The 19,994-nt window shown below is 38.0% G+C and overlaps 1 protein-coding gene across 1 annotated transcript in view; it reads right to left on the bottom strand.

Annotated features, from left to right (window-relative positions):
* NPAS3 (neuronal PAS domain protein 3) overlaps positions 1-19,994 on the bottom strand; it is an 846,484-nt gene that overhangs the window by 748,104 nt on the left and 78,386 nt on the right. The window contains exon 2 of the mRNA XM_077820328.1: positions 973-1,062. Coding sequence (XP_077676454.1) covers positions 973-1,062 — 90 coding nt within the window. The remainder of the gene's footprint in view (positions 1-972; positions 1,063-19,994) is intronic.

Below are 19,994 nucleotides of genomic sequence, written 5' to 3'. Positions count from 1 at the left end.
GAAACCTCTAGCTACAATGTAAACACTATTTTTTCTAGAAATTAATTTCTATTGAGCAAACTGTAGTATTTCTTTATCTCCTTGTAGATAACTGATATAATATGCCACAAAACAGGAATATAGTTAGAATATAAAAATTAAACATTAAGGGAAAGTAAACAGTTTGGAAATTCAATAAAAATAATCAGAAAAGTGGTAATGCATTTGCAAAATATTAACACAATCATCTGTAATATAGTTATAAAATGTCATCTCTCTCATTTCTTACTGGAAATGGATTATTGAATCTAATCATGAAAGATTATAATTCTTAAAATATTCAAAAAGAAACTCTGCGGACTGTCCAAATCATGTTACATTTGCTTGCCCATATTAATAGACATCTACAGTACTTTCATCAGAAGGACTAGTAACATTTTGTAGTTAGCCACAAATGCAGGTACCATTAGGCAATGGACAAAGGCAACCGACAAAGCCAGAGGACAACTCCAATTTAACAGTCCCGTAAGGTACATACTAATTAGCTGCAAAGCTATGAAATCCTAGCTAGCATGTTAAATCTGCTACATGACAGTATAATTTGACTTCTTAAAGGATTATGCAAATTATAACTCATCATTCCATTACATGACTGAAAAAAGTGACAGCTAATTTATACATAACACACCTTTCAAATCCCTAAGATGTGAAACACCTGTGCAATATACTTTGCCTAGATTTTGTACTGTATAAGTGCTTGTTTATTGCAATATACAGAAGAGATTTAATAAAGTCACAAGATTTTTTTAATCTCCTTTTTAACTTTTAGAGCACAATTCCAAAGAATTAAACAACAATGTTCTGTCCCTGTTTTAGTGGTTTTTCATTTAAATAGAAGTATAAGGTTTCAATACAGGTTTAATTTCTGATAGCGGGAGAGCACGAGCACTAATGCACGAGCCAGAGGTAAGACTCACACAGATTTCAACATACTTTTGGTAGGTAGATTCACAGTAGATTCCGTCATATCTGTAGATTTTCCTACATTCTGATTGGTTGGGCAGAGGATGCTGGACAGTTATTCTGTAGAGGTATCAAAAACAGATATACATGACTAGAGATTCTCTACAGTCAACTGTAATGCAGGACAATAAGTATGTTGAATTTTAACATCTGTCTGATCTCTTTACATAATTGCATTGTGCACACACACCCAGCAGTTTCCGCTTCTTTTGAAATTTGCAATGAGAATAAACAAAATGTCAATTCTCCACGAGAGCAATGTTTCCCTTCTCAAAGCAACAAATGTGGAAGAGGTAAAGAATTTTATAGATACAAAACTGAATACATTCTTTACACATTTTGGGTAAATAAAATACTGCTTATCTCATTGACATACTTTGCTGGTTGTGGCAATCTTTACTCAGGCAGAACTCCCACTGACAGAAATGGGAGTTCTGCCTGAATAAGGACTAAAAAACCCAGCTAATTAAAACCCTGAGCCTGCTCCCACTGAAGTCAACAGCAAATCTCCCATTGACTTCAGTAACAAAGGATCAGGGATACAGCAGCATTTTAGGGTCTGATCTTAAAGGTGCTGATCACCTTTTAAATAGGGCTCTATGTCCTCAACTTACATTGACATCAAGGGATGGTGAAAGCACTTGGCACCAATCACAAACTGCTCAGCACCTTGTGAAATCAGGCCCTTAAAATCTCTGAAAGATTTGCCATTCATTCCATTGCAACCCCCTTTACTTATAACCAACAAGTTATAATTTATCTATAAAAGTTCAACATCATTTTAAAAAATAAACGAACTGCATTCAAAATAATATCCAACTGATTACTTTTTTCTTAACTTTTCTGACATATAATTAACTTTTAGGTGTTTTTGTGTCTCCCACAAAATTAAAAACTATTTCCCCTTTTTTAAAAAAAATGAAATTTAGTAGTAGCTACCTCAAAATGAGACAATTTGTTTTATCTTTGTAAAGAATACAACTAAAAAAAAAAGTTTAATCAACAGAGTAGTATCCTGTGAAAAATATCATTCTAAAACCTTTCATAGACAGTATCTATATGTAATTTCTGACCATTGTTATCTTAATATCTCTGAGCCGATCTTGCAACTGAAAATTCTCTACGCAGAATATTTGTTTTAATAGCACCTTGATTATAGGTCTCCCAAAAAAGCTGGTTATTGTAGCACTGCAGAAACCCAGGCAAGGCGATAGAAGAAACTCAGTTACAAATACACTGTATCCATAGTTCTAAACTTCAGCGTGTCCACATCCTTGCCCAATATTTTTAAGAGCAGAGTTATTTCTCTCCTTTTTCTGTTATTTAAAAATAAACACTGAAAAAAAAGAAAAATCCTGCTGTGAAAACATTGGGCCAAATAATGAATCAACATACATCTCCCAATCCTACTGACTTCAATGAGATTGCATGGCACCTAAATTAGCACAGAAATTGGCCCACTATGTTTAAACTGAAGAAGAAAATATTTCTGAAATGCTATGGAATGCATTTTCCAGTCCAGAGCAGGTTTTTAGTCACACAGGAGTCATGTATCTCACACCCAGAGCAATGCTTTGAAAAATTCCCCATATCTCCTTGTATGATGTTTGTCTATTATTATTAAGATTTTAAGATGTTGGTTGCACTACATAAATGAAATGCGATAGTGAATAAAACTATATATATTGTAGGTATTTATAATAAGCCCATCACCACGGTATCTATGTGCCCTATGCTAACTACTTTAACTGGCATTTCACATATTTATATTTAAATAATTATAAACTAACCATTAAGATAATGTGGGTCAGAAATGTGTCAGAAATAAGGACTGCCTCATACAGGGACTTATTCATCACTCCTTACCCAGTCAAATCTCCCAGTCAAAGTAAGCAGTAAGTAAAGATTGCTTAATAGGGTCCAGGCAGGTATTCTGAGACAGTCAGCCCTATATTTTAACTCTAAAAATGACTTTTAGACAATTTTCCCAAAATTAATTTTGAAAACTCGTTCTTTAACACAATATGTCAGCAGGGATAGTAGATCTCACAGGTTCCACATAAAAAAATTGATTTTGCCCAAGATCAAATTGTATTTTAGGTATTTACTCTGGGTACTGCATACTCCTGTTCTGTTTTAGGCTTTGAAAATTGATTTTTTGTATTTTTTCCTGAATTAAAAATTAAAGCACTGAGGAATATTTGAGTCCAATCAATTTGCAGTGCTTAGCTCAACCAAACATTAGCTGAGTTTTGAATGATTTTAAAAACAAACACTTATTTCTATATAAGCTTTTTGACAGAGTACATTTGCCACTTTATTCATGACAGCAAAAAAATCAACATGAAATGTTATCAAGAATATAGCTACAATAGAAGGTTGTTTTCCAAAGATACTAGAAACAGAGCCAACAGTATGCCTAAGAATCAAACCAAAAGTCACATTTCACTTAATATTTGTAACCTTTTCTTGCTATGTGTGGTATCAAAAAAGCTACATGCATTCCTTCATCTTATTTTGTTTTTAAAAGGTTGCATACTTACACTAAAAAGTTCAAAAGTACCCTTTCAATTGGGAAATGATTATAAACTACTGTGTTTGCACATCAGACAGCCCATCCTCCCAACTCTATATGTCACTTAAACTCTAGATGGACCCATCATACAACTGGAGATAGAACTTAAGTACATTTACATATATGTGAAACATGTAAGCTATGACTAATTTTAACTCACAGGGCAGAATTTAAATAATTAGTTACAAGAAGTCAAACTAAGGGAAAAAAGGAGGAAAGAGATGGTTAGAGGCAGAGTAGTAAATTGTTCCATTTTTGCAGGTAATCTAAATGCAAACTAGAAGCAACTTATCATGAGAATGGATTTTCCACCATCTGGTCAAATAACAGGGGATTTGTCTAGTGGCAAGCAAAGAATGGAATGATGTGAGAAAGATTAGCGGGCAAGTCCTACAGTTGGCTAAAATGTATTTTGTGCAAACAAGAACAGATGACGCCTTAACAATTACACCTGTCAAAAACTCCAGAAAGCAATCCATCTCTGAACAGCCCAGTTGAAAACAGCCTAGTTCATAACAAAATGAATTTTTTTAAACAATTGCCAGCCATAACAGTTTGATGCATGACAAGTGTAGGAAGTCAGATGCCACGTCCAACTGAAACCTTAACTAACTGGACCCTGGTTTTCTGTGATAAGTAAGATATTAAACTAAAAAAAATTATTTGCTGTAGTAATGCAAATAGCTGACAACCTCACAAAAGCAAGGAAGCGTAGAATTAAGGCTGAAACCCTACACAGACCTTCCGCCTTTAGCATATCCTATTTGCATGGGTACTGTTAAAACCTTAAAAAAGTTATTGTTCTGTGCGGGGTCAAACTTAGCACCCTGGCTGGCAGGTCTCATTAGTAATCTGAATTGTAGGCCCAGAACTGTAGCTCTTTCACAGTATGGTCCTGGACCCTTAGAATTCCACCAGTCCTGCAGGGACAACTCCATTAAGTAACTGAGTTCCTGTAGAAAATGATACCAACCTCCTGTAGAACAGATGGAATTTTAAATTAACAGATTATGTTACAGTTATTCCAAAGTGATTTAAAAAAAAAAAACACTTACTGTATGCATTACTAGTTTTTTTTAATCAATGTTGAGGTTTAATTTAATACTTTAGTATTCTAGTTTAAAATGTTACAATTCCTTATGGAGGATGGTGTCCTTGCTCTTCCAGATTTTTTGTGGTTATTTGATTTTCCTGGGGCAAGGTTTAGTCCCTTGGTTTCCCCTGGAGCATTCAGCTAGAGCTAGCTTCTTCAATAGGGAATTTACCGAGATTTAGTTGAAGATTTTGTAATTTGACAGTAGGAAGTTGAAGGGAATAGTTAGTGTACATGATTAAATGTGCTGTAACCATATGGACAAATATTTTAAAAATATGGCACAAATACAATTAAATCTCTATTTTTTTTGTCAGTCTGGCTTTGTCCTGAGCCCCCAGAAGATCAGCTAAGGATCTGCCCAAAGGGTTAAAGAAATGTGAGCCTAAGGTTCCGATTTTAAAAGATATATTTGTACCTAATTTCCATTGTTTTCTAAAGTTGGCCCTAAGTTTTTAATATTGTTCCTAATGATTCAGCTTGGTCAGAGGCTTGTACACTTGTTAAAATGTGAATAACAGCAAATTTAGATTATTTTTACCACTGTTTTGCAATGGGAATCTAAAACTCCATGAAGATGAGCTTGTTTTAAGTTCCACATTCTCCTTCTCTATCAGAAATATATGTTCCAAGATGGTACCCGAATACATATGTCACAGTCTTGCCTGAAAACATTTTGAAAAGATGTGATACGATGTATATTAAAAAAAAGATCAGAAATGAGATTTCTTTTACTCCTCGTTTCTTAATTCTGCACATTTGTAACAATATTAAAACCTACCTTTGAGAATTTCAGACATTTATACCATGCTCATCACCACGTACGGAACACCTAATGGAATACGAACAATAATTTGTCCATTGTACTTTGTTTTAAATGAGAAAACATGGTCATACTTTTAGATCTATCATGCCTTTTTTCCATTGACTGTAAGGCATTGTTGACATGCCTGTGCACCCTGTCAGGGACAGACTGAGCAGAGCTTGAATAACTCCTTTCATCTTTCTCTGGAAGGACCGGAGAGTAGTTTTGGATGGTTACTCATCTGCTTGGGGAACTCACTCTGGTGAGACTGCCACAGGGCTTTATTTGATCACACTTCCTGTTCAATATGTAAAGCGACCAGAAGGAGGGATACTGACCAAGTGACACTAAGTGCTACATCTCCAGTCCACTGGACCCAGATAGTGTGATCAATTAGCGTTTCCACTGTCTACACAAAAGTGTTGCCTGGGTGAGTGCTAGCTGACTGAAGAGCAATATGGATATGACAGAGGAAATATTGAGTGGCTGGGGAAACAACAAGAAGAAATGGCAGTGGTTCTATCTGCCCGGCTCTAATGAGGGATTTGCCAGCATGTTATTACTCAAGTTAGCAATTTGGGGAGTTTGCTGGTTCCTTGACCATTTCTGGATCTTCAAATAGCCATGGCGGACAAGAGTACTCCCTCTACGTAAACCTGGCAAAAGGATATGAACTTTTCTTTCAGACATGGCCCTTACCTCCAGATAAACTGACTACAATGCACTCTACTTGGGACAACACTTGAAGACCATAGAGAAGCTTCAACTAGCACAAAATGCTGATCTTTTGCCTAACATTGCTTTTCAACTCAAATATTTATATTATACCTATGCTCCTGAGGGTGTACGGGTTTCCAATTAATTTCTAGTACAATTCATGGTGCTCGTTTTGATCCTGTGTATCACAGAGATTACTTCTTTTTAATGTCTTATGCACACTATGGAGCTTCAGTAAGGATCCTTGAGCTTACTGTATTAGTACATCATGGGGCGGGGAGCACAATGTTTTCTCAGTAGAGTAATTCCTACACTCCGAAATTCACTCCACATTCAGACCAATACTGCCTGAACATGCCCTTCAGAAACAGTTTTTCCCTTCGTCACTCAAAATTGTGAAATTATTTTATTAAGAATGAAAGTGTTAGTATTCATGCTGCCACTAGCTTCTTCTGCTCTTGTAGCAGGATCCAGGTGTAAATACCAAAGTGTTAACATTGTTTCCTAAGGACAATTTGCATACAAAGTTTAAAGAGGAGGCGTACTAGGTCCACAGCTACTCAAGGGTTTCATGTGAATTCTGATTAATTTTAAGTCACTTTGCTTTTTCCTCTGTGTATTTAACTACAGAATCCTGAGTAGTTGGGAATATTATCATTCCCCAAAACATAAAAAGAGATACAGGACATCTGCAAGGGAAATACAGTAAAATATAGAAATAAATACATTTAAATTCTCCAAACTAAAAGTTATCCATGACTTTCCTTGATTCTTCCATTACTTTATCTCCCCAGTTTTGAGTTCATCTCCTGCAGTTTCTATCAATCTACATACTATGTTATTTTCCCTTTTCCCCCATTTTCGTGCATACGAGACCTGAAGGATCAAGTTCTCCTCACAATTCCTTTTTGCCTCTACTCACCTTTTTTATGTTGTTTAGCCATGGTGGAATTTTTTTTTTTTTTGGTCCTCTCACTGATTTTTTTATTTGAGGTATACATTTAGTTTGAACCTCTATTATGGTGTTTTTAAATATTTTCCATGCAACTTGCTGGCATTTCACTCTTGTAACTGTTCCTTTTAATTTCCATTTAAATAGCTTCCTCGTTTTTGTATGGTTTCCGTTTCTGAAATGAAATGCTATAGTGATGGGTTTCTTTGATATTTTCCCCCCTACAAAGATGTTAAATTTGCTTACATTATGGTTGCTATTACTCAGTGGTTCAGCTATGTTCACCTCTTGGACCAGATCCTGTGTGGCACTTAGGGTTAAAGCAAGAATAGCTTCTCCCCTTGTGAGTTCTAGGACTAGTTGCTCCAAGAAGCAGTAATTCATGGTGTCTAGAAATTTTATCTCTGCATCCCATCCTGAAGTGACAAGTACCCAATATGGGGATAGTTGAAATCCCCCATTATTATTGAGTTTTCTGTTTTTATAGCCTCTCTAATCTCCCTAGGAATTCCACAGCCACCATCACGATCCTGGTTAGGTGGTCAGTAGTACATTCCTACTGCTATACTCTTATTATTCAAGCATGGGATTTCTATCCATAGAGATTCTATTGTACAGTTTGATTCATTTAAGATTTTTATTGTATTTGACTCTATGCTTTCTTTCACAGATCATACCACTCCTCCACCAGCACAACCTACTCTGTCATTCCTATGTATTTTGTACCCTGCTATTACCATGGGTGTGGTTCCCTGCCACCCCGGAGACGAGCCCCTCTGGACACCAGAGTGGGTGGTGGCAGGGAACTCTGAGGCCGCCCCCCAGAGGGTCAGGCATTGCCCCAGAAGTATAAAGGCCTGACCTCAGGGCTCACTGGGGAAGCAGACACCTCCGGCCTAGCTCGCGTTTGGGAAAGCCCAGCAGCCTGAGGAAAACCCAGAGACTGGCCCAACCTGCCCTGCGCCAGTTACCCAGAGGAGTTGCCGAGCCTGCCCCGCGCCAGCTACCAGAAGGAGTTGCCAAGTCTACCCCTGGCCAGCTATCCTGAGGAATCCATGGTGCTGGACCCCCCTGAGAATACCACCCTGACCCAGGTACCTCAAGAGCGGGAGTCTGGAAGTAGCCTGGGGGCAGCCAACCCTAGTCTGGCTGCAGCACTGCCAGAACCCATGTCAGTGTGTTGCGGCCAGGATCCCCACTGACGAGGGCCCCGGGCTGGGACTCAGTGGAGTGGGAGGGCCTGCGTCCCCTCTGCCACCCAACTTGTGGGTGGCAGTCTCCCCCTTTCCCAGGCCCATTGGAACCTAGGGCCCGGACCTGCTGTTACTATACACTGTTGTTGCTCGGTCTCTGCCTGAGGGCCTGAGTGCCTGACTCACCATTGCCCCGCCCTGACCGAGGGCCTGGGCTGGTTGTCATATACTGTTATTGCTCAGCCCCTGCCTGAGGGCCTGAGCACCTAACTCACCAATGCCCCGCCCTGACCCAGGGCCTGGGCTCACTGTGTTTGTGTGTACCTTCACAAAGGCCGTAGAGGAAGACTCCCGCAGCCAGACTAATTCCCCACAAGAGCAATTCCCCAAGGTAGTGACGCGGTGTGGTTCCCTGCTGCCCCTAAGAGAGACGAGCCCCAGCTAGCCTCTCTACACCATTTCATATTGATTATCATCATTCCACCAAATATATGTGATGCTTATTATATCAATATCCTCATTTAATACCAGGCAGGCAAGTTCACCCATCTCAGTGCTAAACTTCTAGCATTTGTATACCTGCACTTATAAAATTTGTCAATATTTAGTTCTCGGCCTTCATATCATGCAACTAAATGGGACTATTTTTCATTTGACTTTTTCTCTTCAGTTCCTGCCTGTATTTTCTCAACGTCTATCCTGTCCTCTTTACTAGGATATATAGTATTCCTTTTAATAAATCCTCCCCTAATCTCTTACTTAGCAGCCTAGATTTGGCTTTCAGGACATCTCTCTTACCTTTCCCTATGTCACTGGTATCTCCATGTACTACAAACACCAGCTCCTCCTCAGCACTGCATGTGGATCTATCTAGACGTCTTAAGAGGTGTGCAACCTTCCCTCCCAGCAAGCAATTCACAATGGGGTTCTCCCAGTCATCACAAATCCACCTGTCTATATTTCTGACAATCAAACCCCCATTACTATTACCTGTATTTTCCTAATAACTGGGATACCCTTCCACAGAGAGGTATCCTCATGCAAGAGAATTCTATTATATCATCTGGAAGTCATAGGGTCAGATCTTCAGCCCCCCTCTCCTGATGCTCTGAACCATTCCATGAGCACAAAGCAGCTAGAAAGCTCCTGGCAGCAAGCTTAGTATAAGGGGTATCCTTGCAGTGCAAGAGGTATTTCTAGGTAGGGAAAATCTGGTAACACTGGTCCCTATACCAGCTTCTCCCTCAAAGCTTGCAGTATGCAGGGCACATTGGGAATGTGGCAAGGAAAGAGGGGGCATGGCTGGAACACTGCTGCACTTTGGCAATCCCCACTGCCAGAATGGTCCTTTGAGACTACAGGCAGCCAGATGTAGCTTGGAGCAGTCTCACACTGTGACAGGGGCTGAATTGACCCCAAGTGGAACCCACGATAATGAGAATGGAGTGTAAAGGTGACAAACAGCCATCTCTACTTCCCCACCCCACCTTTACTCTGTCAAGCACAGCACAGGCATGTGCGAGGATCTGTCCTTTAGCATGGATACACTGCTTATTATTTGTTTCTGTTCCAAACTGAAGTTTTCTACTGTAACATTTAAGTGTCTATTTAAGAAAAAGTTTTCTAGTTGCTGTTTTAGGGCCTGTTTCTATAGTGTATAAGAGGCAAAATCCTCACCAGAGTTTTGCCCCACTGGACTGCAGGGCTGGGCACTTGGTTTATCTATAGGAAGAATCATCCTCTCATGAACCACACTTGAGAGAACGTAGCCTGACCCACAGAGAATGTACTATATGTACACACCCTTTCCGCACCCCAACATTCACAGGGAATCTGCAAAGAAGGCTAATACAGTTCAGATTAGGTGGTATTATTTGGGGGTATTCATAATACCATCCCCTTCTTGTACAAAACCCACTTTAAAAGGGGCAGCCTCATGCTGGGATACACTGCTTATTATTTGTTTCTGTTCCAAACTGAAGTTTTCTACTGTAACATTTAAGTGTCTATTTAAGAAAAAGTTTTCTAGTTGCTGTTTTAGGGCCTGTTTCTATAGTGTATAAGAGGCAAAATCCTCACCAGAGTTTTGCCCCACTGGACTGCAGGGCTGGGCACTTGGTTTATCTATAGGAAGAATCATCCTCTCATGAACCACACTTGAGAGAACGTAGCCTGACCCACAGAGAATGTACTATATGTACACACCCTTTCCGCACCCCAACATTCACAGGGAATCTGCAAAGAAGGCTAATACAGTTCAGATTAGGTGGTATTATTTGGGGGTATTCATAATACCATCCCCTTCTTGTACAAAACCCACTTTAAAAGGGGCAGCCTCATGCTGGGGAACTCCGGACAGCACAGTTCCTTGGAGTCTCTCACAGCTGAAAGACTTCAAGTCAGTGCAAGGGCACAGGGCCTCAGAGCAGACTGCACTTATACATCAGGGTTTTTCACTTCATGTTTTTCACTAAATATTTCATTCATTTGTGAAGCATGAACAGCTACAGAAAAACTTACCTAGAGATAAAGGTTTTTTTTAAAAAGTGTTTTTTTATCCTAACACTTAGCAGTTTTAATATAGTATCCTCAATAGGTTTAACTGTAAGTGCTCTAAAGAAGCATACAGTAAATACTATTTTGTAGATGAAAAAACTGAGGCGGAGGTGAAGTAACTTGCCAAGGTTTCACAGCAGGTCAGTGTCAAACCTAAGAATAGAAATGAGGTCTCCTGACTCCAAGCTCAATGTTTTAACCACTGTATCCATTGGGGTAACTTATAATGTTCTACGTAGCCAAATACATTTATAATCGTTTTTGAATCCTCCTAAGTTTTAGGCCTTAATGACATCTTTTGACAATGAGTTTCACAGGTCAATCATACATTGTATAAAAATATTTCCTTTTAGAGATTTTATATTTGTTGCCTTTCAATTTTACAGAATGTCCACTTGTTCTTCAATTCAATTTACATTCTCTTTACTATTCATTCTTTTGTACACCTCTGTATGTCCTCCTTATTGATCTCCTCTCAAAATAGTGCTAATCTTTTCAGCCTCTTCATGCCTCTACTCATTTTATCACCTGTCTCTAAATCAGCTCTATTTCTCCTGAATCTTTTCTACAGTGATCAGAACTGATCACCATTATTTCAGGTGAAGACATAACATTAAATATACAATGGTATATAAATCAATGGCACATTTTTACCATGTGTTTTTCTGATGTTATAATATGTTCAGGATTATTTTCCATCCCATTCATTATACAGCCTAACGTTTTGTTTGCTTTTACATCCAGGTCTGCACATCAAGGAGAGGTTTTCTTTCAGGGTTTGTTTACACTTTCAGCTGGGGGTGTGACTTCAAGTTCAAGGAGACATACTTGCGATAGAGTGCACTATGAACAGAACGTAGCCATAGCACTGCAAGCTGCTGGAGAGGCTAGACACTCGAAGTGCGTACCCATCCAACACCCTACACATGACCTCAGGGCGGTTAGCCTGCCCCGCTACTTGCACATTCTAGGATGATAATTTTAGGGTAATTATGTCTCCTCAAGCTGGGAATCATACCCCCAAGCCAGTTCAAAGTATAAACTTACCCTGAGCTGTCTCCAATGACACTCAGGTCTTTCCCCTTAGATTATAGATCATTAGTAACCCAGTAATGTGTATGAGTTATTCATTCTTTCTTAATCCAACATGTACCAACTTGAATTTGTCAACAATGAAATTCCTCTGCAATCATGCTGCCTGTTTGCTTTTTGAAGTGCCTCTGAAATTCCTCACAATCTTCTCTAAACTTGACTAACCTAAATAATTTTTGGCCATGTGCAAAACTCACCTCTGTACTGCTTTACCCCCTTTTCTGGACCATTTATAAAGTGTATTAAATAATATGTGTACTGGTACGACCTCTTGTGAGGTACACTGTCAAAAGATTTTGATAGTCAAAATAGTTTTATCAGCCATTTTGTTGACATGCTAAGTGAACTATAGTAGATTAGAAAGGTGCAATTTTCCTGGGCAGAAGCCAGGCTGGTTTCTTCCTAACATACAATTTTCACGTAGGTGTTCTATCATTTTATTTTTAATTTCAAATCAATTAACCTTGTGCTGAAATAGATAAAAAGGATACTTTTTATTTCATTTTATTCTTATTAACAAGTAAAGTGCTTTTAACAGAGTGAAATGATTTAAATCAAAGCAATTTAAAATCACTGATTTTAATTATGTTTTGCATTTGTACTTTTTAGCTCTTTTCCTAAGGAAATATTTATTCTCACTGGTTGGTGATCATTAAAACATGTTGATTAGCAACTAAATACAGCTTTTACACTAAATTTGGTGCTTTTTTGCTTCACAGGAGGATACATTATATCTATACACATTTATTTAAGCAATAATATAGCTTAATATAAATTTATTCAGATTCTTAATATTTACATTTTTTATGTTAGGAAACGGTGAATGATGAATTTCTTATTTATTAGATAATAATTAATATTTTACTTGTGACGTGTGTCAAGTTTTATTTGCAATTTAATTTCAAATTCAATTAAAATACATTATAACATCATTTTTTTAAAATTAAAAGCTACCTGAAATGTGCTGGACACATAAGAAAAAGCTTAGTTTTAAATCCAAAATATTTTGGATTTATAACTGATTTATTTTAAAAAGGAAGTATTATCTGTAACTAGCGAGCTTAACTGATTGTTCCTGGTCACCCTATCCTTCCCATGGGAGTCAATGGGAGTTTTGTCACTGATTTCAGTGGGAGTAGGATCAGAGCCTTAGGACCAACTCCAATTTCCAGCACACAGGCTGAATAAACAAGCAGTGCCCTGGACAAGATAGCAGGTGTTAGAATCCTCAGCCCCAGAGTGAAGCCACATTGCAGACACTAATGCAGGCTCAAGGTCAATGATTCCCTGCAGTTGTTCTGCCCCTTGAAGGTGAAATATTTGGCGGATCTGTGTAGCTACATATCTTCCATCTCTTCCTACCTTCAAAATCCCACAGTGTACTATAATGCAGGGAACATTGTAAACAGCACAGCTCTGCAGGAAGCAAAGGGCAAAGGGATACCTTTTGCAGGATCCCCCAGTCCTCCCTCATGAATTGATCTGCACCAGTGTTGAGGCTCTCTACCGCCAGAAGTGGAGTGGGGCAGGTTTGTCCAATCCTGCAGGTTTATGAAACTTAAAATAGCCTTCTAGTATTTAAAGACTACCACATGTACATTTTTAGGGATTTATTTATTTAAATTACTGAGTGTCTCAAACCTTTATATAAACTCTGGTCTGTCATTTTGATATTTCTGTTTCAGGAATAGAAGTAAACAGGTAAAATTGCAAGTACTCTTGACACATGCATTCTACTCATTTTAACAATTAAATTTACAGAATTAGGGAAATGCTCCTGAGCTTCAGCTTCCTGAAGTTTGACTTGGGTTGAAGCCAAAACATTTCAGATTTAGTACTCGGGAGTATTATTTAGAAGACAAATTGCCTGATATCAGATTTTGGGAAAGTTAGAATTACCATCAATTCTTGTTGCACAACAATTCATTGGAGGGAACATACCCTGTATTACTCACTCATGCTTACAACAACAACAACAAAAAGATAATATGGCTTAGGGGAATTTAATTTTAATAAAATGTTTGGAATATGTTGTTTGGGGAAGTATTTTACTAATGAAAAGATTAAAATAATTTCCATTTTATTTGTGGTTTAGCATGTGATCAGACTGCTTTGAAAAGATTTTAAGCAAGATAAAGTCTTATCATAAATCTTTTACCATTAAAGTGGATTGTTCCTGCAGATGGGAGGGCATCAGTATTGATTGTCCACTTCTTTTGAGTGACAAGAATGGTTCTCAAGTCGCTGTGTGGCAATTCCTCAAAAATACATTCTCACGGAAGAGATTACATTAAACTAACACTACATTTATGAAGTAGGAACAGCAGCAGCAGCCCTTTGGAAATATGAGGTACTTTTTCCTTGGTCTAGTTGGGGCATACATTTCATCAGCAGCTCACCCTGAGCCTCCATGCATGCACATTCATGTGCACACTTTTCACAACTTCATGCACATACATGGGTTGTAATTTGCACCCACAAAACATATTTTTCTTTTTGCCTTTTGCTGATGCAATTTTTAACATCTGTGTGTGATTGTTACAATTTTTGAAATCCGTGTAAAAGTGTTCACACCTGTCCGAGCATTTGTCTGCATAGGTATACACATAAATGCTGGAAACTGAAAATTTTCCCCACATAACTGCACATATTTTTTAAATAACGCAGTGACTTGAATAAGTCCATTATAAGAAAATAAAATGGACATTTACAAAAATGTAATATTATGGAAGGAACATTCTTCAGATACACCCCTTCAGAAACAATAAGTAAAAACTTGTAAATGTAAACTCAGTAATGCAGTAAAAACAGTTGCTGGTGTTGAATGCCTCAGAGAAAAATGTGGAAGAACTTCTTTCACATTTTCTAAGAACCATGTCACCTTGTTTAGAGGGAGGAAAGAAGGAAAAATGTTTCTCAGCAGCATCACCTGTTTATTCTGGAGTCTCATTTTTCTGATCCTTTGCTGTCAGGATGCACTCACATTTTGAGAACTGTCACAAAAATTGGATTTTTAAGGTTTTACTGGATGATGATACTGGATTAATAAATATTTTCTGAACTCCTTGTTTTATTATATGTTTATGTATATTTTATAAATACAATGGATGTTGTAAAAATAACTAACCTGCAGCTTTCCCAGTGAAAGGCATTAATATTGTAAGATATTAATTGCATGAGAATCACTGGAAAACATTTTCAAACGTTTATCAAGTCACAAAGAAGGGGATATTACTTTTGTAACACATTACTTAGCCTGCCACCAGTGATTCACAACCACCTTGGAGTTTCTTTACATTATACAGTCTCCGTTATTATAAGTCTCTCTTTTCCTAAGTTCTAGCACTAGAAGAACAGACCTGAACTGATAACAGCTGGAATGAATAAATGGAGGAGAAATCAAAGTAGTACATGATTTATATAATAAAGTATTATGGTGGAGCAATATTCTGTCTCCCTATCTTAAAGATAATTTCATTGTACACGATTTCATAAATAAAAAGCAAAAATCTGATAGAACATTTATCATTACATTTTTAGTAAAGTACACTTTGTTATTAACATTTACTTGAAAACTACAAAAAAACATCCACACCAATATTAAATGCTTTTATTTGGGGGAGAAGGAAGGTGGAGAAACAGTATCTTAAAAAAGAAAAATAATTTAATACCAACCATCTGTAACTATCTTATTTTCTACCAAGAAATTTTGGAATAACCAAAAGCCAACAATTCAGGCATCTCCTTGATTTCAAAGCCAGTATAGACTATTAGAGTAATCTAGCTAATTGCACAATAGATGTCTTGGTGCAAACATAAATGCCCATTATATCTTCAATAAGCCTCTCCTTTCAATAATTTTCTAGTAAACGGCTCAAAAAAATCCTCAAAATGCTGATATTTCCAAATTCATCATTAGTTAATCATAAGGAATGTAATTATCTCTCTTTTACTATACTCAGCTTTGGGGCGGGGGCTGACTTTTGTAACAGCTTTAACGTCACATTTCAAGAGACTGTCCCCCTTGTTAGGAAATAAACATGTCAGTGATGTTTTTCTTTTAAAAACTCATAATTTAATGTTAAAAAACACTACAAAAATTAGCTAATGGTGATGAAAATATTAAAGGAAATTACATTTCCACTTCAAAATACCATGAACATTCTTTTTAAGTATACACTACATCTCTTTCTTTCCAGTCAGCATAAAGTTTACCACATATATTTAGGAACAGAACTCCTATATCTTCTGAGTATGGAATAATTCTGCCTACACATGTACTGTACCTGCTATTGAAAATGTTTAATATGAGAAGAGCAGGCACTTCATGTAATTCATAATTAGAAGACGACTACAACTGCATTGTTTAAAATCAAGCCTTTGTTATCAGCACCAGTTTTAGACAGAAGCTGAAAATCATTTGTGAGCTGTGGCAGACCCAGACTGTTCAAAGCAATTGCTGTTCAGCATGAAAGCTGCAATGGAGGTCACAGAACAGGTCAGAAGGAAAGATAGTGTATCGATTTCACACCAGGAACAGAGGCGAAGCGAGGGCCCACTGTTGCTGCATGTGATGTATTTCACTTCAGTTTAAGGCACATTTCATTCCAATTCAAGAGGGGGTGGGGAGTAAAGGGCGAGTGGATTTCACACTGAATCATGATGAATTCTGGACTTGTGTATTCCAGTAAATATCTCCTTCCTGACATTAAGTATTTCTATAGCAGAGTGAATACAATGGAAATTAGACTGCAGCCAGATAGCAAAAATGCAACTATTTTATATTGTGTCCATTTCCTCAGAAGACAGTATATAGAAATGTTACCTCAGATATAGAAAATTGTTAAAAACGAAGCATTCTGTCACAGGTGACAAATCTGTACTTTGTTCCAGTATTCAGCATGTTGTGAAAGACCACAGTATGCAAACATTCTAATATCTGAAAAAGTATTATTGGGCCTTACAAACCCAGATGGTAAATCTTCAGTACCTTAAGTGTGTGGGATGACAATAAAATGGTATCTCTGCCAGGATAAACCACTGTTCTTCCCCCCCACTCCACATAATTTGTTCTTTGAAGAATTGCTGTTCTTTGAAATGTGTTGAACCAACTGTGCCACTTGGTGACAATATTTTTATAACTTCTCTACATCTCTTCACTGGCTCAAGAATATTGGCAAAATAGTCAGACACTGACATATTTCAGAACAAAAGAAAACTGTGAGATTGCACAGAGATTTCCTCTTAAATTATTTATATTACTTCACTGTCACATTATTATTTCTTTTAAACTGTTCTAAGGCATCAATGTCAACTTCATGAACCTTCTCATAAAAGCTTTTATGTCATTGGGGTCTATTTAAGAATCCTTAATTCTGCATAAGGAATCAGTTACACAGCAAGTTTCCAATCACAAAGGGCCAGATGCTCCACTGCGCTGCATGTTACAACTGGGCAGAAGGCCCCCCTCACTATAGGAGGGAGAAAGAAAGCTGTGCAACATGCATTCTACCCTAAACACCTGACACCGCTATGGGTGAACAGCGCACATTTGGGAAATGATGGGCGTGCATGGAGCCAGAGATCAGTCACTTATGTGGTATGCTCTAACAGGAAATGCCACCAGTTTCAACTGCAAAATGCCATGGAGGCTAATCCTGCTCAGAGCAACTTTTAACTCCCCTGAAGAACAATAATCCCACATAACCTACAGAATAAACTTCAGATTTAGATGCTGCACAGAGATGGTGCATTAGCATTTTCTGGCTATGGACAGAAGTCTAATATTCACTTTAATACTATTAGATTTATAAGATTTCTTTGACATCATGGATCACAATGTTCTGTTAGCTTTTCTGAGGGACCTGGCTCCGGTAGGTCAAGTGCTGTCAAGCTTGTTCTACTGGTTTCTCTCAGAATCAATCCCTCCACCTGAGGCTAACAGGAGATATAATGCCATTGTCTATATTTCCAGCCATATGCTCAGCATATCCAGTTCTACACCACCTTCTTGTTAAGTGCACACAATATGATCTCCAAGACATAGATATCTCTATATTTTTGTGAAATATGGGGTCTATGACCAACCCTCTCAATTCAGGTAATTTCTTCTTGACTATCACCGCAGGATCATGTTGGACTCTCATCTATTACTGGATTACAAAATAGCACTCGTAGCCAAAAATGCCTTTTTTTTTTTTTTTTTCATTTACAGCTGGAAAGGGGATTGCTTTATTTCCAAATGGGCAAGGAACTAGTCACAGTGATTTATTTCTTTGTTACCTCTAGGTTAGGTTTTTCTAATATAATATATCTGGAGCTGATCGTGAAAGCCAACCACAAGGTACAGCTTGCAATGCACAAATAGTTTAGGGTGCAAAAAGTACAAAGTATAGCAGCATGGCATGCTCTATAAAGTACTGCCTATCAAATTTCAGGTCCAATCCAAGTTTCAAATCTAACTGGAAGCTCAACGACCTAAGCAAGCTGGGTCTCAGGTCTATTGGTAGCTGTCTTTCTCTCTGAGCATCACTATCACATCTATGCTCACCTGTGACTGTTCAACTGACAGAACGTATGTACTAGGATATGGAATCAGGGTCAGTGTTGTCTCAATGGAAGGTCCACAGCTGTGAGACTTTGCTTCCATCAGAATTTAGGTTGAGCCCAAGTTTTGCAAGATTCACCTATTCATAAAGGCATTTCCTATTAGACAGGAATAGTCCACCCAAATCCACTAGGAGTCTAATTATTCAAAATAAAGGTGACAAAGGAGGAGAAATTAAAGAGGTTTGTGCCCATTGGGGGCGCGCCTTGAACATAAAACACGTTAGATCACTGCAACACAGCAATGGTTTTTAGAAATGCACATAACAGTCATGCCACCTTCCTCTGCCCAGTAAGCAACAGGGTGAAAACATGGCTGGGGAGTCCGCAGCATCTTAAGCTGGAACTGCTGTATTGAGAGGGACGGGGAGCAATAAAGAATCTTCCACTCCCCAGAGTAGGGCCAGGATTTATGGGCCTTGGGGCAGAGGCCACATCCCATACTGAAGCCACCTCCCCTGCCTTAGGAAACACAGCAGTGGAGATGTGGCTAAAAGAATACCAAACTATTCTGAGTACATCACTCCCCTTCAACAGAAGGGGGGGTGGAGGGGAGAGAAGAGGGTGATTTGACCTCAAATGAACAGTTGTTCTAGAAAGGTGTGCACTATGAGAGTAACTTTAGAGATATCTACTTGCAAAGAGTTAAGACACCAGTATTCTGGGAGTTTTACAATAAAGGGACAGATGCATAAAATACACATTTCAAATGAGCAACATCTGTAAACAGATAAACTAAGTTTCAGGACTCATACCATCCTCTTGTATACCCTTTTTTCTTCTTTCAGAATATTTATTCAACTGAAAAAGAATAATTCTTAGATCCTCACAATGAAAATTATATATGGTAAAACTACTTGCGTGCTAATTTATGCTAGCCTTTCTTTCTAAATACCTTTATAGGGACTACAGACATGCTATTAGTGAAAGCAGGCTGGCAGGTGACTGTGTTCCATGGGACATACACTGCAGTTCGCTTTCTCTACAGAAAGAACAACCTCAAAAAATGAAGCTCAATCAAGCGCACAGCATTAAATTGCATCTTCTACTTGTAAGATGCTTTTACCAAAACATGCAGCCACTTCAGCAACAATCTCATCCAAACTACAATATTTGGAGTAAATGGTGTGAATAGAAACTCTCAGTTCTATACTAGACATTTTCACAGATTGGCCTAAAACACAGTTAGCTTCTGCACAGTCAACTTAATCCCTAGAGGAGATGTAAAACCTGCTACAAGAACACCTTTATTACACCACCTCCTAATCCATAAAAATGTGATTCTGTCACCCTTTCCTCTAGGATGCCAAAACAATGTACCCAGATATATTCTGTGAAGAGGACATAATTTTCTATTTACATCTAAGCACTCTCATTTCCTCTTCAGTGACCAAAGGGGGAAG

This window comes from Eretmochelys imbricata, chromosome 6 (genome assembly GCF_965152235.1).
Source record: "Eretmochelys imbricata isolate rEreImb1 chromosome 6, rEreImb1.hap1, whole genome shotgun sequence".
Taxonomy (NCBI): domain Eukaryota; kingdom Metazoa; phylum Chordata; order Testudines; family Cheloniidae; genus Eretmochelys; species Eretmochelys imbricata.
This window is presented reverse-complemented; position numbering and strand designations above follow the sequence as displayed.